The 26,308-nt window shown below is 37.9% G+C and overlaps 1 protein-coding gene and 2 pseudogenes across 1 annotated transcript; 2 read left to right on the top strand and 1 right to left on the bottom strand.

The window, feature by feature from the left end:
- Positions 1–3,864: 3,864 nt before the first annotated feature.
- On the bottom strand, positions 3,865–8,073 carry LOC137747110 (disease resistance protein RUN1-like; annotated as a pseudogene).
- A 2,563-nt stretch (positions 8,074–10,636) lies between these two features.
- On the top strand, positions 10,637–12,488 carry LOC137746918 (uncharacterized). The gene is made up of 5 exons (XM_068486928.1): positions 10,637–10,747; positions 11,479–11,622; positions 11,956–12,135; positions 12,234–12,302; positions 12,393–12,488. Exons 1-5 carry the CDS (start codon positions 10,637–10,639, stop codon positions 12,486–12,488), a joined length of 600 nt encoding a protein of 199 aa, XP_068343029.1.
- Positions 11,188–26,308, top strand: part of LOC137747109 (heme-binding-like protein At3g10130, chloroplastic) — a 28,332-nt pseudogene continuing 13,211 nt past the window's right edge.

Raw genomic sequence — 26,308 nt, 5'->3', positions numbered from 1 at the left:
ATGCTCACCTTTCTCACCCTCACAAAACATATCTTGCTCAACTTACTCTTCTTAAAGAACCCACAAGTTTCTCTCAGGCAGTCCAAAACCCATACTCGCGTGATGCCATGAAAACTGAGATTACTGCCTTACAAGCTAATGGGACTTGGAGCTTGGTGCCGTTGCCTCCTCATAAGCGGCCGATCGGTTGTAAGTGGGTGTATAAGGTGAAATTGAAGGCTGATGGCACAGTTGAACGCTACAAAGCCCGCTTAGTGGCCAAGGGCTACAGTCAGGTTGAAGGCGTTGATTACCGGGAAACCTTTGCCCCCGTTGCAAAAATGGTGACAGTTCGTGTTCTTCTTAGTGTGGCCTCTCTACGTGGCTGGCATCTCCATCAGTTGGATGTGAACAATGCGTTCCTGAATGGTGACCTTGATGAAGAGGTCTTTATGTCTTTGCCTCCTGGTTTCGGACGAAAGGGGGAGCATCGGGTCTGCCAATTGCACAAGTCGTTGTACGGGTTAAAACAGGCATCTAGGCACTGGTTTATCAAGCTTTCCACTGCCCTCAAGGCCGCGGGATTCCGACAGTCACGATCTGACTATTCTCTCTTCGTCCGACGTTGTCAAGACAACTTCCTAGTGTTGCTTGTATATGTTGATGATGTTATACTGGTAGGGAACAATTTGGAAGATATAGAAAGCACAAAGTTGTTCTTGGCTAACCGATTCAAACTCAAGGATTTGGGGCAGTTGAAATATTTCCTTGGCATCGAAGTTGCCAGGTCACGACATGGAATTAGTTTGTCACAACGAAAGTATGCTTTGGAAATCTTGGATGATGCAGGCTTTTTAGGTGTCAAACCTTCTCGATTCCTTGTGGAACCGAATTTATCACTTACACAGCTCGATGGAAAGCTGTTAGAAGATGCTTCGGTATACAGAAGAATGGTTGGGAGATTAATATATTTGACCATAACTAGGCTAGACTTGACTTATGCTGTACATGTACTGAGCCAGTTCATGGACAAACCACGACAACCGCATCTGGAGGCAGCCCACAAAGTGCTTAAGTATATTAAGCGAACACCGGGCCAAGGCATCCTACTGCCATCTATAGGGTCACTACAATTGCGGGCATTCTGTGATGCCGATTGGGCACGTTGTAAGGATACAAGAAGATCGATCACGGGATACTGCATCTTACTTGGGCAAGCACCGGTCTCTTGGAAGACTAAGAAACAGACAACGGTATCACGTTCAAGTGCGGAAGCCGAGTATCGTTCCATGGCTACCACTTGCTGCGAAGTTACATGGTTGAAGAACATTTTGAAGGATTTGGGAGTTAATCACACGCAGCCAGTAACCTTGTTTTGTGACAATCAGGCGGCTATACACATAGCATCGAATCCGGTGTTTCATGAGAGAACCAAACACATAGAGATAGATTGCCATCTGGTTCGAGAAAAGGTACAAGAAGGGACGATTCGGACAGCTCACATTCGAACCACAAATCAGCCAGCAGATTTGTTCACTAAACCATTAAGCTCGACACAATTTGAGGTGCTACTTAGCAAGTTGGGTGTCATAAACATACACTCCAACTTGAGGGGGAGTGTTGAAGAAGATCAAGCTTAGAATAGGAATGTTGACTTTGTTTATATTGTAAATAATTCCTTTCCTTATTTGTGAATGTTTTTGGCTTGATTTTAGGAACCATATTAGGCATTATTGTAACTACAAATAGGCTGTTCTGCCTCTTGAATCAATATTAAATCAATTATACATCATTCTTTTACACATATATATCATATTAGCTACTCACTATTTGTTCCATTGCAGTGTGTTGTATTTCCAATAGCGATCACTTTCTATATCGCGTGGTGGTTTATTCACTTTGTGGATAGCTTCTTCTCTCCAATCCATGCTCAACTTGGAATCAACATTTTTGGTATTAAGTATTCTGAAATGCATTCCTTAAACCCCATTATTTGATTGGTACATTCTAACTTGCATTAGTCATTGGTCTTGGGGTATGACATTGCTGAGCTAAGTATCTAGTCCATTTGCTCTCTTCATCTAATCCTAGACACAAATTTTGGTGCGATAATCCGAATTCAGTAAAGACAGTTTCAATCCTTAGAGAAAGAAAATCCAGATGCTGGTGAAGCTAGGGGTTTGATTTTCTTTGACTTGGATGCTTAATTATCTTATTCTTAGAAAAAGGTTTTTGATTGCACTAGTGACCATGTATCTTATCTAGAGTATGTAACAATAAGAAGAGATGGAAACGAAAGAGAGATCCGGAATCACTCTGGCCTTTGGGATCACGCCAAAGGTGCATTGGAATCACTCCAATAGGGCAATTGGATAAATTCTGGCATCACACCGAAGGCGACTTGGAAATTTGGAATCACTCCAGGTCAACTTGTGCTTCACACATAAGCAAGAAATCCAAAAGCTTAAAAAGTAGCTCCATTTATAAGCTAATTTGGAGATGGATCTGGAAAGGTTCACATTAATATGAGAAATTAAGGTGTATTAATTAAGCATGCTAATTAATGTTCAGCTTCTGTAAAATGTTAATTAAACATGTTAATTATATGAGAGATTTAACTCATTCAATTATTGAAATGAGATGGAATGGACCAAAATGCTCTATGGATCCCTCTCCGCAGACCTGACCGGTGATTCAATTATTGACTCGAAATTGTTCTGATTAGTGAAATACTCTTTTAAGTCTCCTCTGAAAGCAAAGCACCTTCAATTGAGGCCCCGGTGAAACAAAAGTGGTCCTGTAACCCTACCAACACGTAATAGGACGGTGGAAAAGTAGGAGCTGTTTTTTGAAAAAAATACCAAGGGAAGGACGTTTCCAGTGGAAAACCACGATGCCATTATCTGATCATTGGACGGCTAGATTCAAGTTTTGCAAAAGATCCACATTAAAGAAAAAGCCATATTTGCTTTTCAATATTATGGTAGAAACAATTAATTGTAGCTTTTCTCTTTGGAACACATGCTAGCAACTTTCGTATTTAAATTTTCTCCCTCTTTAAACATGAAGTATACTAAAATTCAACCAAATTCAAAACATGTAGTAATAGACAAACCATGTCATTCGATAAACACTGAAATTTTATCAATCTAAATAACTATTACTCGTGTAATCATACGATAAACGTCATTTCAATTTTCATATATATTAGTCGCCTATGGATCTCTAATATAAGAAACACATAGAATTTTCTACCTAGAAAATTACTTCCAAAAAGAAAAGGAGAGACCCCCGTTTCCTGTTGCAAAATTCGGAAAACCCCCAAAATCACACTACGCGGCAAACTGGCACCAAAAATATGGAGGGGAGTTCCGGCGCCTCTTCCGACGCCGCAATCGAAACCCTAAGAACCAGATGATGGTGCTTCGGCAACCTCGAACAAGTGGAGGAGAAGATCCTGATCCACCCCGCCTTGTACGACGACACGCGTACGGTAGTGAACTCAATGGAAGCCGAGCTCACCAACATGAACCTTAAATCCATCTCCGCCAGGTCCATGCCCGACCCACATTCGCTCCTAAGGTCCTCTCACCTCCTCGGCCCCAAAGTCCTCCAGGTAAATCACACCTCTCTGTATTTCTCGTTAATTTTTCTTGTCCTCTGTTTGGTTGCTGAGAAAATAGATAAAGAGAAAGAAAAATGTGGTCTTGCCTTTGTGTTTTGTTATCAAATGGCTTGGGTAAGGGACGTTGCTAAAAGCAGTACGGTGGATTTTTCGAGTAATTTGAGTCGTCGGCGGCTTTTGATGCCCGACGATCCCTGACGACGGCCACAGCTGTGGAGTACTCTCATACCCCGGCAATCCTGACAAAGTCGTTCCTGGAACTAAGGTACTTTCTGCTTCTTGATGCCTGCTCAATGCTCATTCTGCACAGACGAGTTTATCAGATGCGTCATGGCTTGGTCCTCCCTCATCTGGATCCCAGTCAAAATCGATTCTAGCGTCGTCCAAATCATGCATATTTTCCTTCATAAGTTTGTCCCATACTAGATTAACCCCTGTTCTCATCATTTTAACAGAATAACTCCAATTCGCCCATGGATATTCAAAAACTATATCAACTTTATCCCCACCTTGCAAATTGAGCTCATTGTTCGAGAGTTGTCCCTGCCAAAGATAATCATCTTCATAATTCATACCCATAGCTCCTCTGGTTTTGTAGGCCTGCAACTTAGTATGCTTGGTATTACTTATAACAGTAATGTCAAGACGAGGTAAATGTTTTGTTTTGTATACACGAAACAAGCAGAACAGAGTTAGCCCTTCCAAATTACGATCATCAGTCGGGGGAATATCAAAACTAACTTTAGCACCTTCGTTGACAAACTCAAACCAATCAGGAACATAATTCCCATGCAGAGCAATGCCGCCAGATCCGCAAGAAGTCCATCCCTATATATACAATACAAGTGTCATATATATATACATGTATGCGCACAATAGGAAGGCAATGAGAGGGAGTGAGAGATACCTGTAGGATGTTCTTCCTAAAATCAGCTGTGAGATTGGGGCAGCCATGCATATCAATCCACGCCATGGAGTTTAATGACTTATCCAAGCCTGGAACCTCAGTGAGTTTGGCTGAATCACTTACGTCCAGTTCTCTCGTATTTGACATTTCTGAAAAGTCCGGCATTGTTTCCAATGCAGGGCAATCATTGGCAAACAGAACTTTCAAATTTGTTGGTAAATCAGGGGTTGTACGAAGATACCTGCTTCCATTTAACCACAATATTTCGAGCTTTGAAAGACCACTGAGGTTTGGTAAGCTATGAAACTTGTTGCCTTGAAGATGCAAATGTTGTAAATAAATTAGACTGCCAAGATCCTTAATTGCATCATCTAATGCACCGTATGTGAGATCGAATTCTCTTAAAGAAGGAGGCAATTGAATACCCCTCATAGTACCCTCCAGAGATAAACGAGTGAGATTCTTCAATCCTACCATGGACGGTGGTACTTCTCTTATGGCTGTATACTCTGCTTCAAGTGTTCTCAGTGATATCATCTCCCCTATATCCTCATGCAGTTCAATGAATTCTGAACAGTAATTGAGAAGAAGAGTCTCAACAGATTTCAATTTATAGAAATCCCTTGGAAGAGAAATAAGCTTAATACATTGTCTAAGGTTCAACAAAGAAAGTCTTTTAAGATGACCAATGGAGGGGTGAATCTCGGACAAACTAATACAGTATTCCAATAGCAACTCTTCAAGATTTGGGACTTGTGAGAAGTCCGGTGATTTCTGTAAGGAAAAGGAATAGTTGAGATCAAGGGTTTTTAAGTGATGTAGCGACTGTTGCAGAAAATCAAAAGAAAATTGAATTAATATCCGAAATGAAGATGTTATAAAAAATAAAAAATAAAAGAAATCCAAAAAACAAATAGAAACATAACATCATCAGGTGTAATTCATTGTACCTTAGAACCCTCCCAAGCTTGTACCAGTTTGCTTTCCTGCATGTGTAAAACAACTAGACTTGGTTGATTAAAAAAGTCATCTGGTATGGACTTTAAAGGGCATCCTTCCCAATGCAACCATATTAACTCTTTGGGAAGATGTTTGTATTCTCCTTTGAGCTCTACGTAGCTAAGCTGAAGCAATCTCAGTTTCTTCATTTTGGCAAATGCTTTTGTTCTGAAACTATCGTAACTACCGTAATCTATGTAGCTTCGGGAATATAGAGCAAGTCCTTCAACTTTTCGAGTTCCCTGTTAACAAAAAAAGGTTAAATGAGTAAGAAAAAGGATAATCTGCATATATATATATATACACACACACACACACGTGATTTTGCCAAATTGAGCTTCTTAAAGCAAATGCATATCTACACATGAATGTTGTTTAGTTTATAATACACATACTTAGGTTACATGTAAGCTTTTCTAGTACAATGCATTAATTCAAAATTTTATTGGGAATGTACTTACAGATTTATTTTTCAATACATCGATGACCTCTCGATCATCCCACAACCTACATCATTTTCCAGGGTGACCAAGGAATTTTTCAGAAATGACTACTCTGGCCATTTCCCGAAGCAAATCATGCATATTCAACTTGTTGTCTTCAACAGTTACAAGGCATCGTTCACGCAGGACACTGATTCCTATTGTTGCAAAAAATTCACATCCATCTAATACTTTTGCAACATAATCCTTGTCCTTTCCAATAAAGAAACAAGATATGTCAAGGAATATAGCATTTTGTGTGTTATCTAACCCTTCAAAGCTTATTCTTAGTGGTTTTATTATTTTTCCTTCAGGTTTTCTTTTCAATTTATTCAATTGATTTTTCCACTCTGCTTTGGTTCTGTCAACCAAAAAAGAACCTAAAACTTCAAGGGCTAGTGGCAAACCTCCACAATAAGAAACAACCTTTTTTGAGAGTTCAATATATCCTTCGTTAGGCCAACTATTCCCAAAGGCATGCCAACTAAAGAGCTCCAAAGCTTCTATGTGAAAATTGATCTTTTATCAGATTGATACCTTCATCAACACTGCTTATTACAGACTTTGTTTTTAAGATGTCAGAAATAAGTTTTTCTTGCAAATAAACTAGACCATGTTTACTTGCAGTGTTGCTGACGTCAGGCAGGAAACTTTTGAATTGGAACTTATGATGAATTTGATTATAAATGGCTTTGGCAGCTGTTGTTTTACCCAATCCACCCATCCCCCAAATTCCAACCATGACAACATTTAATCTGTCACTTGAAAGATGATTGATAATATCTTGAATACGAGAATTAATACCAACTGGGTGCTTGGCCACTCGTAGTTTGTTTGTGATAAGTCATTTCGTAATAATATTGTCAACAATTTCTCTAATAAGATTTGCTTCTCGCCTGAAAATTGAATTCGTAAACATTATTGGGAATCAATGAAGGCTCAATAGTACATAAACAATTTTCTTTCCTTCTTTCCTTCATACACACACACACACACACACACACACACACACACTCACACTAACTAGCTAGCTACTAGCTAGTATGTGATTGTGTGACCAACTTGAATAAAAGAACGAAAGCATTCATTAATTAAATTCCAATTACGGTATGGTTTTGTATGAGAAATTAAGGTGTATTAATTAAGCATGCTAATTATTTTTGAGCTCATGTGAAATGTTAATTAAGGAGAGATTTTTCAATGTGACCAGCACACGAGATGGTACACCACGTGTCACTATACAAATGGTGGGATATATGTGTTAAAATGTTAATAACTTTAAAAATAAAATTTTTGACCACTTACATAAAAACACGTAGTGTACCATCCGTGTTCCCGTCACAATAAAAAATTTCTCGTTAATTAAGCATGTTAATTATACGAGAGATTTAAGTCATTCACTAAAATGTTTCAAATCTTGAAAAGCAGCTGAATGATTACCCATTATCAGTGATATGAAGATGGTGGCCAGACAAGTTTGCAGCTTCTGTAAGAGCCTTTCTCCACTGCTTTACCCTTTCTTGTTTAGCTTCACGTTTCTTGCCATCTGTTTCTTCACCCATGCCCTCTTCGTGCTTCAGAAATGCTTCGGCTAAATCTCCGTCCTGCTTCCTGACATGTGAAGGATCAACATGATAGAATATTGGCAATACATGTCGCCCCAGTTTGGATCTGCTCTCCATGATCTTCACCAGCTAGTCAAGACACCAACTTGAATCCGCATACCTCTTTGAGAAGACAATGATGGAGATTCTCGACCCTTCGATTGCCTGGAACAGTTCCTCTTTTATTTCTTCCCCTCTTTTTAGATCGTCCTCATCCATATAAGCCTGGTATCCCTTGTCTTTTAATGCCGCGTGGAGGTGGCCTGTGAAGCCCTTACGCGTGTCTTCACCTCTGAAGCTCAAGAACAAGTCGTAATTCCAAAGTTTTGACTTGGAGGAGGATGAAGAGGAGGCTTCGCGGGCTGTCATGGCGGTATCCATTGTTATGGCACTGTAGTGGTTCGGATCACTACTGAAAAAACGGCAGCGGTTGTGTTTGTGTTGCCGAAACGATGATACTGAAATACCTAAACCCAAGTCAAGCTCCTTCAGTCAACAAAAGCCAGTCATCCACGTCCATTAAAATGAGATGAAATGGACAAAAATGCTATCTGGATCCCTCTTTGGGGACCTGACTGGTGATTCAATTATTGACTTAGAAATTGTTTTGATTAGTGAAATACTCTTTATGTCTCATCTGAAAGCAAAGTATTTTCAGTCCAGGCCCCAGGGAAACAAAAGTTGTTGTGTAACCCTACCGACACGTAATAGGACAGTGGAAAAGCATGAGCTGCATTTTGAAGAAAACCAAGGACGTTTCCAGTGGAAAACCACGATGCCAATATCGGATCACTGGACGGCTAGAAATATTTAAGGTAGAGAAAAGTAGGTTTAGAAGTTTTGGCACATGACGGGCAGGGCAAGGAAAAAGTGGATGGAGCAATGCCAAAGCACCAGATATATACAAGAACCCCTACGTGTACTCCACTCACATCCCAATCCAATATTCCACCTTTTGCTTTCTCCTTGCCGTTGCTAGTAAGTGGCTAATTTTCTTCTTAATTGGGGTTCAATCCTTCCAGATAACTTATTAATTAGTACCACGTGCTTATAATACTCTTAATATGCCCACTTCTATGAGAAATTTTTCAATGTACCAGAAACACAGTCCGATAAATCAAGTGTTATAATAAAATTGCCCACTTATGTGAGAAATTTTTCAGTGTAACAGAAAAAGAAAACTACTACTAGCACATTATAATTCCTCAATTCCTCAATTCATCAAAAATAATTAGCCTGCATTAAAACATGAAAAAGAAAACTACTACCAATTATTTCTTATGCAGCAGGTGCACCATCATCATCGTCGTCATCATCACCTTCCATGGATGCTGTTGTAGCATAGCCATAATCCAAATCATCGTCATTGTGGACACCTTCCATGCATGCTGCCAGGGCATAATCGTATCCATCGTCGTCGTCTCCATGCTTCTTGCACCACGAGGCACTTATCATCAATTTTGAAAGGGGAAACATATCTTTTTTTGCTCTAGTTTGGACTGTATTTGAAATCAAAGAAAGAACAAGAGCAAATTTGGAGTTTGGTTTATGAAGTTTGGATTTGATATGAATAAGTGAGCTTTGTATGTCGCCATATAGAGTGATGAAGTTTGCTGGGCTTGTTTCTCCACAATTCGTCGCGTGGTGAGAGTGTGGAGTTGTGCTTCAAAGTTGTGTTTTACCACTGCATGCATATGAAATATGCCCACTATATACACCATTAACGTGGTCCAGCTTAATCATAAATTTTGTATGCATGCACTAATACCACATATGCAGCATCTAGAATAACACTGTAACTATATTTCAAATCATACATGCACTGTTATTTATTTTAACATTTAATGATGGAGCTAGTCATAGATCAAAGGATGTTTTTGAAGAAAGTTGAGGTTCTACCGTAACGACAATATGGGGAGAGGGGAGTAACACAACTTACTTATAAGTTCATACAAGGTCCATCCTCCCATCAACGTGGAATTCATTCTCAATGCGCCTCCTCACGTATGAAGAATTTTTAAGCCTAACATGTTAACACACACAAACGAGGTGACGTGGAGCCCATGCAGGGATTAGGCTTCAAACCTGTGACAACCTAGCACTGATACCATAACGAAAGTTGAACAAAATCTCTCATCCCATCAATGTGGGATTCTTCTCAACAACCTTGACCCTCCATCTTTTGCTTAAATGCTTTGGAATATAGAGTATAGCCATAGATTATGAACAAAATCTTGTACCTTTGTGGCCACCCCGACATACAACTTATCTACGCTGTTATTAATTTTTGACATAACAATATATGATTGACTTAATATATTACTACCATACAACGTCATCTCCAAATAAGGAAACCCCATTAACATAGTTTATACACTAAGGGGCCGTTTGTTTGCCCTCACTAAAATTCATTGGACTGGACATGACTAAGAATTAGTCCAGTCCCAAGTTTGTTCCCAGTAGGGATTAGATTTAACGAGACTAAGTCTCACTCGCCTAGACTAAATCATGGGCTAGCCGATCTTAGCGAAGCCCCCCAAAAACCGTGGGACTAGCTAAGACTATCCCCTCTCTCATCCTCGTCATGCTTAATGACCACTCTCGATAGACTCCTCGTCATCTTCGGTCACTAGATCAATCATTAACTTTCCGATTCGACTCTCTTTCAGATCCATTTCACAACCAACTTTCATATAAAATATACCAAATTGAAGCTGCGAGTGACAAGATTACGATTCTACCTGAATCGAGGCCGAATGTGGCCGGAAAATGGCCTGGAAGTCTCAGCCTGTTTGGGCTTCTTCAAATCCATGACAGATTCGAGCATGCAAAGCTAAGATCTTAGTTCAGAGATGGTGAGGAATTTTTTGGCAGTGCTAATTTCATCCAATTCAACGAGGGTTGGCCAGAAAACACGGCGGGAAACCTGCAACTCGTCGGAAAAAATGGAGCAGTGAGGTTCCGTTCGAACAGTGCATAGCTAGAGAGGGAGGGAGGACACAGAAATAGAGACTGGAATCGATAAGGAGTTTGACCGGGAATGAGAGAGAGACAGGAATCGAGAGGTTTGGGAGGAAAAAAGAGGGAAAGGGTGGGACGAAGGACGAAGGACGAAGAACTAAGAAAAGAGGGAGAGACTGAGATGGAAATGGTAGGAAAAGATGGAAAAAAAGATCAGATTATAATAAAATATTAATAATTTATAGATTAAATAATATAATATTAGAATTTGTTATTATCCAGCTTCTTAATTCAACATTGTACTAAATGCTTCACTAAGTTAATCCAACTTAGTCTAGTCTAAACCAGTCCAGTTTAGTTCTTAAAACTAATCCAGTCCAAGATAGTCCAGCGCAACAAACACACCCAATGAAATTCTACTGTCCATCTGTTGCCACATAAAGCCACTGGAGGCCATTCATTTTAGAAGGGTCCTATAACTAAATATCAGATAGCCAACACATCCATCTGGGATTCTGAATGGTAGGGTGGATGACACTTTTCAAAACTCAATACCAACCAATCAATTTTTGGCTAAGATTTCAAATGCCAAAACCAAAGTCCTGCATTCGACCAGAACTAACACAACCACCAGAACCTTAGCAGCTCAGCCACAAAATGATCAGCACACAACTTTCAGACCAAATCTTTCGGCCATTAATCCCCACCGCGTGTGTCAGTTTCCGGCGGCTGAGCACCACTAAGTCCAAACTACTGCCCTGCCCCCGCCCTTAACCTTTGAAACTCAAACACTTAGCCCAAAACTCCAAATGGGCTGTTAGGCTAAGCTTAGTGGACCAAAACCCGCCAAAATCAACGTTTGACGTGGAACGATTGGTAGGGTTTTTGTACGAGGATCTGGTTCATCTTTTTGATGATCAGGGAATTGATCGGACGGCGTATGATGAGCATGTGAAGTTCAGGGACCCAATCACCAAGCATGACACTATAACTGGGTACTTGTTGAAAATAGCCTTCTTGAAGATTGTATTCACGCCCAAGTTCAAGTTGCACAGGGTCAAACAGGTAACCGTTTTTGCTTACTCAATTGGTCACGACAACATGTTTGCTTGTTTGCACTTAAGTTCCAATTTTATTCCCCATAATTGGAGTATATTAGAATATCGTTTTATCACAAAACTAATGAAATAGTGTCACTAGCATTTTAGATTTTATCGTTTTTTTAATTTTTTTGTTGACGTTGTTGGGTCAGGCCAAGTAACTATTTGAATTAGAGAAACAATACCTTCAATGGAATGGTACTGTTGAAATTTGTAATTAAGCATTCGTGTTGATCACACTTGAAGAATACTACAATTTTATGTGGACTGCCTGGTTTTACTGACAAAGTTGCTATAGACAGGACCATATGAAGTCGCTACAAGGTGGACTATGGTTATGAAGTTCATCCCTCTACCCTGGAGACCAGAATTGATCTTCACTGGAACCTCTGTCATGGGCATCAACCCCGAGAACGGGAAGTTCTGCAGCCATGTGGTAGGACCTCCCCTGTCTAATGTCATTATTTGTATTGATTTGGTAATGTCGATAATGCAATAAAGAACAAACGTCTTGTCCAGAGACGAATTGGTACTATCTATAACAACTTTAGTAATTCACCATCCTTTGATGTGTAGGACTTCTGGGATTCTATAAAGAAGAACGACTACTTTTCCTTACAAGGTTTGTTGCATGTATTCAAGCAGGTACTGCAGTCTCATTATTCACTTGCAAAAACCTTAAACCTTGAACGTTTGTAGAGATTCTTGCCCTTTTTGTATGTAAAACCTCTGCAGCTGAGGATTTACAAAACTCCAGACTTGGAAACACCCAAATATGATATACTAAAAAGAACTGCAAACTATGAAGTGTGTTTGCTTTTCCTCGAATGAGTCTTGTTGTATTCGTAAAAACTTAAGGCCACATTTGGTGCCTAGGATCGAATTACCATGCATGTCTTGATTCCACTGGTAAGAAAGTATGCACCTTATGTAGTGGTACAAGGATCAGCAGACAAGCTGTCCGGGTCAGCTGGTTTCGGTCATGTTACTGGGTGAGCGTTATCCCTAGCCAATCATGTTTTTCTTTTCTCGTTCTTCTTCACTTGGTAGGATTTGGATGATGGAATCTGTTTAGGTACATCTTTGGAAAGAACTCGAAAATGGAGAAGATAGCGATGACTACTCCCGTCTTCACTGAGGCATCTGATGCCGAACTTTCCAAAGTATCCATCAAAATATGTCTTCCACTGGACAAGGACATAAGCAGGTGAGATTCATTTTTTCATTGTAAAATCGCTATGCATTCATAAGCGATGAGGTTGTACTTTCATTCCATGTGAGCAGCTAATAACAAGAAAACATCTCTGCACAGCTTACCAGATCCCAATCAAGAAACAATTAGCTTGAAAAAGGTGGAAGAAGGCATTGTGCAGTTCTGAAGTTCAGTGGGAAGCCTACCGAAGATATTGTTCGTGAGAAGGAGAAGGCACTGCGCGCTAGTCTGATCAGAGATGGTCTCAAACCAAAGGAGGGTTGTTCGCTTGCTCGTTACAACGATCCAGGCCGGACTTGGAGCTTTATATTGGTATGTTGTAGTAACCTCAATGCTCAATAGTTTTTACATTAGTAAAAGAACAACTTCGCACGTGAGTCCCATGACAACTTAATCTTCCAGTAATGCCATGCGGCATGAGAGAGATGGAGAGGGAGACAGAGAGACAAAGACAGGGAGGTGTATCCATGTGACCGACTCATTTATACTAATTAAGATGAAAGAATGAACAGAGCAAAGTAGACAACTTGACATAGTCGAATGAAATTAAATATCCTGCAAAGGGCTTGACGCCTCACGACTGCCGGTGCAATGTGATTTTAAAAAAAAATATACGGTTATGATACCAACTAATACTATGATTCAATGATTTTTTTTTTTCCCACTTGTAAGTAAAAATTTTTAAATTTAACTAATATAGATGACGACGATATATAATATTATGTTTGACTCATTATATGACCTAGCTCTGTATCCTTTCCGATTTCATCTTTTTTATCCGTCATTTGGGTAGGAATAAACCTATTCACAAAAATGTGAAACATGGTTCATGAGTTTCAAGTGTTTATGCATGCTTACATCTTTTTACTACTAAATTGTTCATAACAATTCTGATTTCAAAGTGATTATTATACTGTCACATATAATTTATAAACACACGAGTTATAATATAAGTAAACAGTAACACCATATAACACTTCAAATTGATAGGAACATATTCGGTTACATTTCACATTAGTAATTCAAAGCAAACAAGACACAAATTAAAAAAATTAGAAATCAAAATCCAAGAAGGACTCTTCCAACACAAAACACGACAAATTACGGAAATTTCTTTGGGTTGAGAAAATCAATCAAAAAACCTAAACCAATCCAACGGAGAGAAATTGATGGCTTCTATTGAATGAATATATTCACATGGTCCTAAGTTTTCCTTTGAATTGTGAATTATTACGTTTACAATTTACAGCTTCAACTTTCAAATCTTTTGGCAAATCTCAAAGCGATTTGTGGTGCCCGAACCATAAGAAAAGGATTTTTACGCAATAAAGATGCTATATTATCAAGTCAATCATACATTGTCACATGAAAAAGTTAAAACACATAACAATGCGTGATTGGTTTGAGATACTGCCACAATAATGTCAATCTCGAACCATGGACAAAGCTAGAAATTTGTAAGAATGGGGGAATCCTCAAATAGTAAGGTACAATTAAAAAACTCAAGAATTTACTACACAAAACACTTATATATTAATCCTTAATAGCGCGTTTACTAATCCGTAATCAAATTGAGTGGAATTGAATTGAGGAGGAATTGGATTGAGGAGGAATTGAAATGAGGTGGAATCAAAATCAGATTCCTGTTGAAGTTGTTTACTAAAACTGTCCGGAATCGGAATACAATTTCATGAAGCTGTTTACTAATTCAGCAGAATCGGAATATAAATCAGTATGATTACTAAAATGTCCTCGTCTCCAATCAAATATTTTAGTAAGAAAAAATTAAATTGCTTTTTTATTTCATAGACACACTAAAATGATTTTGTTTATTTTTTTATAAATTTAAGTATTGACTTTAATATCTAAAGTTTCTCGCTCAAGTTGTAGTTTTTTCTCTTCGGCATATGTATGGAGTTGTGCATAATGTGAATGAGCATAGAATTATACTTAATGAGGTAGAAGGACATGGAAAGAAATTGTTAGGAGCATTTTCAGAAAAATAAGTCTAGGGTTAAAAGGATAATCTTGAAAATAATGAAAGTAAGCAAGGGCATAAAGGGAAAAAAATTATCATTCCAATTGCTTGGGCAATCCGGAATCCAAATACCTTGTATATGTTGGGAATCCAAATCCTCCAATTTCAGGAATTGGATTCCATTTTTTGTGTGGGCCCCACGCACTTTTGATTCCTCCCAATTTTAGTAAATACAAGTATAATCCGTAATTGGAATCGGATTCCTTATTCTCATTCCAATTACGGGTTAGTAAACACGCTATAAAGTTTTTCATACAACATCTTACAGTATTCTTCAACGCGTTTTCATGTTTTGAAAGAGGTGCATGACAACATCATTACCAATACCATCAAATATCTTTCTCTATAAAAATAATCATGTTATCATTCATCCATTGATATTCCATTCGATTTCTCAATCGATTCAGAAATTTCATGGCCGAAAATGTTTTTTCAACGGTGGCAATAGCAACTAGAAGACTTAGTGGTAATGTCACAAGTATGTAAACTAGCGGATACATCTTGTCTTTTTTCTATTTGACCATTTTTTTTTATAGTTTAATTAGAATTAACGTTGGAATTGAAATGCAATCTATTTTTTTAATTTGTAGTTTAATTAGGGCTTAGGAATTGAAATGCAAAAGAACACACTCACAATTGAGTGGGGCGGATGCCCCCTAGACCCTATACAACTCCGTCCTTGTCTTGAACAATGAGCCCTATGAGGTAAATCTGTGACCTTTGGTCTTTTGACAATTGGAAAAGGCACAAGCAGACATACCTGTGTTTAACGTTGGAATTGAAATGCAATTTATTTTTTTTATTTGTAGTTTAATTAGGGCTTAGGAATTGAAATGGAAAAGAACACACTCACAATTGAGTGGGGCGGATGCCCCCTAGACCCTATACAACTCCGTCCTTGTCTCGAACAATGAGCCCTATGAGGCTAATGTGTGACCTTTGGTCTTTTGACAATTGGAAAAGGCACAAGCAGACAAACCTGTGTTTAATGCCTAAGGCCATGTGCAACTGCAAGTTTGCCAAAAAGCCAACCCAAGCCACCAAAGTCGGTCACATTTCCATTTCAACTGCTGACAAAGGATACTTCATAAGTTATAATCATAAAATCTGTTGAAAAGTCTAGTGGGTAATGAATGCCCACATAGAAACTGAAGACATTGGGTAGTTTTTCAATGCCCATAAAATTAATCTTGACTTGGGAGGTGAAGGAAGTTATATTGTCAAAGATGTGTGCTTGGAGTTGCTCTATAAATAGAGCACTCCGCATGTTTTCAATACAGAGCACAGAGAGAAAGAGAAAGAAAGGAAGAGAAAGAGAGGAAGAGGAGAGGAGAGAATACATAAAGTTATCTTTGTACTCCTATTATTCCAAATTATAATGAAAGCATCACTGCTGCCCGAGGACGTACTCCAGTCATACTGACTGTAGAGGAACCTCGTAAATTTTGTGTCTTGTTTTATTTATTCTACTGCACACACATCGTTGATTTTACAACACGTTATCAGCACGAGAAGCTCTCATGTCAGTGGAAAGCACAACGCCATAAATTCGGTGAAGCACTATCCACCTCTCACCTCCGTCATCTAAAATCTCACAAAATAAAAGGTATGTCCATTTTTCGTCTCTCCCACTGCGCCAGAAGCGCCCCACCGAATTCCGGTGGGAATTGAAATTTACGACCTGAAGTCTTCACGAGATGAGAAAACTCGTACTTGACAACTGGTTTCCAGAGATCCAGAAGAATCTCATCAGACTTGGAAACCCAGATCACGTTGTTTTCGACAGATCTTGAGAACTCCCATGAATACTTGGTTGTTTGAGATGGTGATGGCAAGAATGAATCCACACAGGCCTCCCTCTCTTGTGCCTTCGTCAACCCCACTGTCATCTATGTCTCTGTAGGGAGGTTCTTGCTTAACGATGACATGTTCCCTGGGTCATGCAAGAACCACGCCAGTCTCTAGTAGCCTTTTGGATTGAATTGAATTTGGGCAACCTCCATAACTACCCAGTTGGCCCTGCGTTTCGAGATTGGCAGAGACAGAGAAGGAAGAAAAATAATAGAAAAGGGGGATTGATGGAATGGCAAGGCACATGTGAAGAAGAAAAAAAGAGATGTTGACTGCAACCTAAGAAAAAAATATATAAAAAGGAATTGAATGGTGCATGACACCATTTGGTCAAAATAATATAAATAGGTTTCTGTTGGTGCATGGCACCATGTTGCAGAAATAAGAAAAGTAACAATAATAAGGTTTGAATAAGTGCTGACAAAAGAAAGAAAAATAATAAATAAAAGGAGGTATGATACTTCTTGTTATTTATGTGAATTGGTATTGGTTTAAAACCCTTTCACAAGTTCTATTTCCTTTCAAGCAATTTATTTATCATGGACGGTTTTACCGCCTACTGCTTTAAGTTTTGATTTATGTGAATGGTGCTGAATTAAAGCCCTTGTCACAAACTTTATTTACTTAAATGCAATTTATTCATTATGGCTGGAATTACTGCCTATTGCTTTAATTTATTTATTGTACTTCTTTTTGTTACGATGAGTACATACTAGACCCGAAGTTCCTTGATCATATCAAAACCTGTAGTTTCTTGATCCTCATCAAATAAAAATGATTGGACCTGAAGTTCGATCAAACAAAAAGATCGGGCATGAAGTCCCTTGATCCTCAAGATCAGGACATGAAGTTCCTTGATAAGTACCTTAAGTTTGAAGTGTCGCAGTGCCTCAACTTAATTGCAATAAAAGCCATAAGAGTCTCAGTCTGCAGACTATTAAATAAGGACCAGAAGTTCCTTATGTCCATACTAAAAAATGGTTTAGCAGAAGCATTTATTAAGCGGATGAAATTGATTACCCGCGTTCTCCTGATGAAAATGAAATTGCCAAATTTTCTACATGAGACATGTCATTTTACATGATGCATTATTGATTTGGTTGAGACCTGTTGACAACCATCAATACTTCTCAGTACAACTCGTGTTTGGGAACCAGCCAAACATTATACATTTACGAGTTTTTGGTTGGGTTATGTATGTGCCTATTGCACTGCCACAACATACTGAAATGAAGCATCATTGCGGATTAGGCATTGATGTTGAACATCATCTATCATTCAATATTTAAAACCCTTGACTGGGGATATATTTACCGCGTGGTTTGCGGACTGTCATTTTGATAAGACAATTTTCCCGCCGTTAGGGGGAGAAAATAACTTCGTTTCAGAAGAACGATGAGCAAATATCATTCCAGAAAAATGATGAGAAAAAAAAAAAAAAACCGTTCCAGAAGAACGAAGAGAATTTGTCTTATTTTGATTCATGAAGCAATCAATATACAAACGAAGTGAGAATAATTGAATGATGCAACGATATGCAAATCAAATGCCAGATGCATTTAATGATGCAACGAAAATGATGAAATCGCATATACTTGCTGCAAATGTGCCTACAAGAATTAATGTCCCTGTTGGACAAAATAATATGGCAACAAATGATTTATCTGTTGCACGCCTGAAGCGTGGCAGACCCTCAAACTCAAAAGGTTTAGTCCTTCAAAAGAAGAAGAATATGGCACTACTAAAACTATTGCATTCCCGAAGCATAACTGTCGCATGCCAGACGCATGACAGTTGCCGTAAGGATACTTGTCTTGAAAAGGTCAATCCGCGGACATGGGAATATTGATGTCTCATGCATGAAGCATGATAGACGTATAAGTTCCAATGACTCAACTCCCGAAGTGGAGATTAAAATCCAAGCTCTATAACGCTCAAAAGGAGGTTATGATCCGCATTATCTAAATTATAACTATCCTGGAAGAGATAGTGTAATGCCCTTGAAGAGGCAATGGATATCCAAAAGAAATGAAAAGTTTTTATGCATGCGCATGCACATGAGAATATGGGATCACAGATTGATGATAACCAATGGTAATTTTGGTTTTTACAAGTAGCTACTAAATTCATCAATGAACTGTGGTGATATTGAGTCCCGTTCTTTTTCCATCAACAAAATTATGGGCTAAAAATGGATAAAGGCAAATCCATTACAATTTTGTAAGAACGTGAAAAAATAGACCTATATACTTGGATACAATACAAATAGCCAAAAGATGTTGAACTTAGAAGGTTACATATGGGCATTTGTAATACCATGAAATACACTTATATGATATGACACAAGGTTGGAAACGAGTTCGTATGAATGGAGAATTATATACGAAGGGTTATGAGTCGCCCACATCATATCTCCATAAGTAAATCCCTCAAATATACATGGAAGCGAATTGCTCGGTATAAATTCTAAAGGAAAATGTGTCATGAAGTGTAGAAAATCCTGAAGGATTCAAATTGCTTGAAGTAAGCCCCGGAAAGGTAAAGCATAAAATATGTACTCAATACCAATGGATGGTATAAATTGCCTTAGTGAGTACTTTCATTATGGTATTGTTGCAACATACTAAAATCTCTTGCAAGAGTTGATGATATTAAATTGGGACTCCTAAAGAGTCAAGAAAGATTATAAAGTGTTGAGAGAAATATTGTCTCGAACTGCAGAATCGAACAATATGCCAACACGAATCTTATCCATGATGATTATGACATTAAAGAATCATATGAATTGAAGATTTTGAGTTGAATACTCAAATGATTTATACACTAAGAATGATCATTTATCTTCGCGAGGGGTAAAGATAAATTGATATTTGGTCCAGAAGTACCACATCTTAGTGAAATATATGCTTTATTGTATTTAACACAATACACTGAATGAAATAAAGCTTATATATTAATATCTCCGAGAAATTACAGACACATGAGTTAAAACAAACAAAAGGGAACCTTCACAAAGATTGCTCATGTGAAGCCTCAGTACTCGGAAGTACCCCAGAAGGGAAAGACACCAGAAGTTGATTATTTGGAGTCTCAATACTTGGTGGAACTCCAGACAGCTAAGACAATGGATGTCTTTGGAATAAAGACTCGAACCCCCGATTGTCATTTTGAGTCCGACCTTCGGATTCTAGTAGCTAGTCGAGCTTTCTTTTCATGCTCGTAGAGTAATTATTTGCAAGCATATGTAACACTCTATTCTCATGCTTGAACCCTTTAATCTCTTGTTTAAGACTTGCAACCTCAGCCATTAATGATTCAACTTGGTGAGTTCGAGCAAGTAGGCGCTGACCCATATTGGATACAGAGCCCGCACATTGAACACTGATAGCCAATGAGTCTTGAACGGCCGCCTCATCAGACCGGTTTGAAAGGATTTTGTTATCCTTTGGAGTGAGAAGATTCCTGGCTACCACTGTAGCAGTTATGTTATTCTTCATCACAGAGTCCCCAATCGTAAGAGAACCATTAGAAGATGAGAAGGACGGGCGCCATATGTTATTTTGACGCTGTTCGTCTGTATCAATCCTGAGACTCAAATCTAAGCAAATGTTAGATGGGCAAGCCATTTTCAGAAATGATGAAGGAAGTTAGATAAAATCTCAAAAGTGCAAGAAAGGAAAATTTCTGCAGGCAACAATTTCTGAGTGTTTCTGAACAAAATTGATATCTCTATAAAAGGAGGGGCAACAGGACCACTTATTCAAAAATCGAAGAGACACCGATTTTCGAATTTCAAAAGCTGGATTTCCCTGCATGACGTCTGTTAACATTTCTTAGACGCAATCTCAACTCTTGGATATCACGTGCAACTTTGTCAAATATCTCTGATAAAGTTGAAAACGTGTGAATCTTACTGTTCTAATTACACCACAGTTACTGACAAGAGTAAAGGCACAGCACTACTACCTGCTATTGGGAAATCCACATATATATGTCAGCCTCTGTCCTCCACGGCAAGGCAGAACTGAAAAATATCTAACTCTTCCTCATCTCCGAGAATGCATCTTTCACAAAGTATCTCGAAATACTCAGTTTTCTTCCTCTCCGAGAATACCTCTACAAACAAGTCACAACAGAGCAAGAGTATCTCATATCATCAGGGACGAGAGTAAGAGTATCTCATATCATGTAATCTCCATGTCCTTTCCTTTGTCCTTGTTCTTACCTGCCAAGACACGGACAGAGAAAGCAATATGTCGGAACCTTCACTCAAACTTTCGCTGCCACCAAGAAGTGATGGTCCATTCAAATGCAAGGTTTGCATTCCACTCCTGTATCAGAGGACAAATACTACAAGAAAAGATGTCAAACCTGCATAAGGAAAATACCACTTCTGCAAGGGGAGCAAGTAAGGCAAGTGAAAATGATACATTGAAGCATGTGGAGACAACCACAACAAACACATGTCAGTTCATCCCCAACAAAGTCTAAGATCACTTGTCACATGAAGCTCCTCATGGTCCAATTTCATTCAAGATCAAGCCTAGACGGTCTTTGAAGAAATCACAAGTCCGATTCAAGATCAAGTGTCCACCACCCTTGAATCAAATTCAGCTCCAGATAAAATAGGTAAATTCAGACATTTGGAGGAAGTCTAGCAAAAAGCCCTCCAACCCAGTTCAAGAACAAGTCTGTGGAAAGTTAACAACAAGTGAAACACCTCATTCGGCAACTATCACCGCTAAAAGACTAAAGCAGCAGGATCAATGATCAGCCTAAATAATTTGAAATCAGGGAAGATACTCATCAAGGGGGAGCATCCAAAAATAGATCAAGATCTTAACGAGGCAACTCATGTTGATATGTGGGCATCCAAGGGGGAGTGTTGAAAAGTCTAGTAGGTAATGAATGCCCACATAGAAACTGAAGACATTGGGTAGTTTTTCAATGCCCATAAAATTAATCTTGACTTGGGAGGTGAAGGAAGTTATATTGTTAAAGATGTGTGCTTGGAGTTGCTCTATAAATAGAGCAATCCGCATGTTTTCAATACAGAGCACAGAGAGAAAGAGAAAGAAAGGAAGAGAAAGAGAGGAAGAGGAGAGGAGAGAATACATAGAGTTATCTTTGTACTCCTATTATTCTAAATTATAATGAAAGCATCACTGCTACCCGAGGACGTACTCCAGTCATACTGACAGTAGAGGAACCTCGTAAATTTTGTGTCTTGTTTTATTTATTCTACTGCACACACACCGTTGATTTTATAACAAAATCAAAGTAGTTTCGAAAGCATTTATAATTTATAAACCAACAAATTTAAAACTTTCTGATTGCATCTACACTTATACTATAAATCATCAATGCCCTCATAGGTAGGTGGCTCATGGATGGGAGAACAACTTACATAATAAATGCTCGCCATCACTTTGCATTTTGTGTCAAATAAAGATGTGTAGACAAAAATTTACAGATATTTTACTAGCACAAAGCATTTATGAAATTATGAGAATATTTTTTATTCGTCATTTGGGTAGGAATAAACCTATTCACAAAATGTGAAACATGATTCATGAGTTTCAAGTGTTTATGCACGCTTACATCTTTTTACTACTAAATTCTTCATAATAATTTTGATTCCAAAGTGATTATTATACCGTCACACATAATTTATAAACACACGAGTTATAATATAAGTAAACAGTAACATCATATAACACTTCAGATTGATAAGATTATATTCCATTACATTTCACATTAGTAATTCTAAGCAAACAAGACATAAATTAGAAAAATTAGAAATCAAAATCCAAGGACACTTCCAACACACAACACGACAAATTTTACTGAAATTTCTTTGGATTTAGAAAATCAAACAAAAAAATCCAAACCAATCCAACGGAGAGAAATTAAAAAAGAAAAACTTGATAAGAAGAAGATGATGTTGAAAGTTGCCGCTTTCATGGCTTCTCCTCCTCCGCACCACCTCTTTATTTAAACCTTAAATTAATTAGTAATGCACAACTCACCTCACCTGTCTCCCCCCTTGTACTCCCTAATTATAGTCTAATCCCCAATTTACATTTTTCAAATTAGTTTCTTGTTTCTTACCGTTTGGACCTCGCACGTTGTCCTCTCTATCTGACTCTGTCAAATTTCTGTCTCTCTCTCTCTCTCTCTCCATTTCTGTCTGGCTTCTGTGGTGGCATTCTGAGATCTGGTGGTGGGATCCGACGATCAGAGGTGAGTTTTTTCATCTGGGTTTTTGCCTTACTGTGGATGGTTTTTGCTTTTTGCTTGAAATTTGATTCGAATCTTATAAAAGCTTAATGCTTGATGTAAATCTGCATCTGGGTTTTGTGTGTTTATCGTTAATCTTTGAAAAAGTTCAATGCTTGATGTAAATCTGCATATGGGGTTTGTGTGATTGTCGTTAATCTTCGTTCAGTTCTAGTAATCTTTTCTGAAAAAAAAAAAAAAGAATTTCTATAGTAAATTCTGATCTGGGATTTACTTTGTTGGCGGTAAATTTAATCTGCATACAAAAAGAAAAACCAAAAGTTTGGAACTTTCCCGAATCAAAGTATGAAGGTGAGCAGCTTTTATTTTAGTCCTTGGATGTAGGAGCCATAAGTTTTTTGCTTTCTCTGTTTTTTTTAGGAGACAAGGTGATTTAAAGGGGTAAATCAAACGTTTCTTTACAGTGACTTATAAAAGTTAGAGAAATGGTGTATTTTTAAGTCATTTATGGCCCAATTTCTATTGAAATCTGTTCGAATTGAGGCGTGTTGAAGTGTATTGTTATACCTTTGTTCTTGTGCTTTTAGAATTGACTGGTATTATGATCTTGAGGTCATCTGATCTGATCCATTTTGTTGTATATTACCTATCAGGGAAAAATGGCAGACCCAAAACCCGACACACCCTTGATCCCACCATCGTCGTCATCATCATCATCCTCGTCGCGAAACCTCCCCGACTTCAAAAAATCAGTTAAACTGAAATATGTGAAGCTTGGGTACCATATTCTCATCACCCATGGAATGTACCTCTTTCTTTCCCCTCTTGTTGTCGTTATCGCTGCCCAGATTTCAACATTTTCTCTCAAGGATCTTTATGATCTTTGGGAGCATCTCCAGTACAACCTGATTTCGGTGATTATCTGCTCGACTCTCCTTGTTTTCCTATCCACCGTGTACTCTGTCACCCGCCCTCGCCCGGTGTACCTTGTTAACTTTTCCTGCTACAAGCCAGAAGAATCTCGAAAATGCACGGGAAAGATTTTTATGGAACAGTCTCAGATGACTGGTACATTTACGGAGGACAGTCTTCAGTTCCAGCGTAGGATCCTTAACTCGACTTAGACCATCTCAGTCCAACGTGGGCCAAATAATTCGTTTTAGCATGATGCTTCAAGAAATTAATATTTTAATAAATAATTTAGGTTCATATTTTTTATTATCTCCAACCGAAAACCAAATGGCCATAAGACTTGTTTTCCTATCCACAGTGTAGGATCTTGAGGCCATAAGACTTGTTTTAGTCCCGTCATAAAAAACCGTTTCCAACCAAGGACTAAAGAGATATAGTATGAAATGTGAAGAATTAAAATAAAATGAGGTAAGATAATATGAAATAGTGAAAAATATGTGAGAAATAATGTAAGAAAAATTAGAAATTAAAAAAAAAAAAAACGACGTAAAAAAAAAAGTGGGCTAGGACCAAAAACAATCCTAAGCCCTAAACGATGAAGTGGGCTGGGCAAATGAAAATGAACAGAGAGAAAAAAAAGGGCTAGCCAGCAGGTTGGCTGGCTGGCTGAAGATGGTCAGCCGGTTGGTCCCTTAGCCTTTTTTTGTTTTGTGGGGCCTATAAGCCCTTTGGCTTAGCCTTTGGTTTGAGTATGTTTTCAGGCTATTTTCGATCATCTGATCTTCTAGACCTTTCGTTTGGAGATGGTCTTCCCTTCCCGAGGCAGTTCTCAACATTCCTCCAAATCCGTCAATGAAAGAAGCTAGAAAAGAAGCCGAGGCTGTGATGTTTGGTGCCATTGATGAGCTTTTCGCTAAGACAGCTGTTAAACCAAAGGACATTGGAATCCTGATTGTGAACTGCAGCTTGTTCAATCCAACCCCGTCTCTTTCTGCCATGGTTATCAATCATTAGCAGCTTCGAGGGAACATAAAATTTGCACAACACAAATTAAGAGATCAAACCAAATCTACACAATCCAAATAAGAGATCAAACCAAGCTAATCCTTTCCCTTTGGAAAATGCAGTAGACTCTTGGTAGAAAAGTGAGGTAATTTGTAGTGTACCTGTAATCAGACCTTTGTAATTCAGGTTGGCTTTAATTGATCAAACCACACATGTTTCTGAAATTCCGAAATATCTATCAAAATGAAATCGCACAAAATCAAATTTGAAAAAGAAAAATACAAACCCTACTAATTCAAATAAGAAAAACGCACAGTTCCCAAATAAAGAGCATGGTTCAAGTTACTGATTTGATTTAGGCACATAATGCAATGGAAAATGATCCTCGCGGGATCATTTTTCTGGGGATTTCGGGATCCGGTGATCGTGGTCGTTCATTATAATCGTGCGGTCAATTTTCGTTAAGTACTATTTATATTTAATTTTAAATTTTAAATTTCAAATGATTTCTAATCACACGATGTACGATGAACAATTACGATCACAGAATCTTCGGGATCTCCAAAAACAGGATTTTCCGAATGCAATAGCAACCTATCGATTTATATAAATTAAAAATATTTAAATATACACTTTACAATAATATTTATAGTTATTCTCTACTGTAAGCAATTATTTTTGTTTAACAGAGTTCATTATTTTGTAAGCAATTATTTGTTTTCAAATTTGAAAACGATTTATTTTATTTTGTAAGCAATTATTTGTTTACAAATTTGAAAACGATTTATTCACCTAAGTTCCTAATCAGAATAACATAAACATTCACATTAATAAAGAACTTGGAAAATGGTATGGACCTTCAAGTTTACATCTTCCCGTCTTGTCTAAAAATAAACACCAGATTTGAGTTCTTCCACTGGATGATATCCATTTTTAGATCTACCACTTCATCCAACAGATGGGTTTCATAAAAAAAAAAAAAAAAAAAAAAAAAAAAATTACAATTAAACTTACTATTTTGCATCTTCCTCTCCCACTTCGTCTTCTCTCTTTCTCATACAAACCAAAATCACAAAACTTCCTAAAGTTGGAGTCATTTCACTCCTCTCTTTTCAAAAATTACAAACACGTTTTAATCCAACAACTACAAATACATATTCAAATTGGTTTTTGTTTTAGCATTATCTCAATACGTCAAATCGAAACAAACAAACCAAGCTAATTATAATTTGATTTAGTTCAATCTAAGATTGCACCTTTTCATTATAACAGTCAAACTAAACTGCTTTAATTGGTTTTTATACAATGATACATATACACTAAAAGGTGGGGGTATAAATTTGTATTGAACATGTCATTTATGATATCCGAACTTAAACCTTTTCATTTTTT

The sequence above is a fragment of the Pyrus communis genome, chromosome 10 (assembly GCF_963583255.1).
Source record: "Pyrus communis chromosome 10, drPyrComm1.1, whole genome shotgun sequence".
Taxonomy (NCBI): domain Eukaryota; kingdom Viridiplantae; phylum Streptophyta; class Magnoliopsida; order Rosales; family Rosaceae; genus Pyrus; species Pyrus communis.
The sequence above is the reverse complement of the archived record's forward strand: the minus strand, read 5'-3'. Positions and strand labels throughout refer to the sequence as shown.

Coding starts and splice junctions, on each gene's coding strand:
- LOC137746918 (XM_068486928.1), top strand. CDS start 10,637: ATGAGAGAGAGACAGGAATCGAGAGGTTTGGGAGGAAAAAAGAGGGAA. Junction 10,748..11,478: donor GAGAGACTGAGATGGAAATG/GTAGGAAAAGAT, acceptor TTTGATGATCAG/GGAATTGATCGGACGGCGTA. Junction 11,623..11,955: donor AGTTGCACAGGGTCAAACAG/GTAACCGTTTTT, acceptor AAGTTGCTATAG/ACAGGACCATATGAAGTCGC.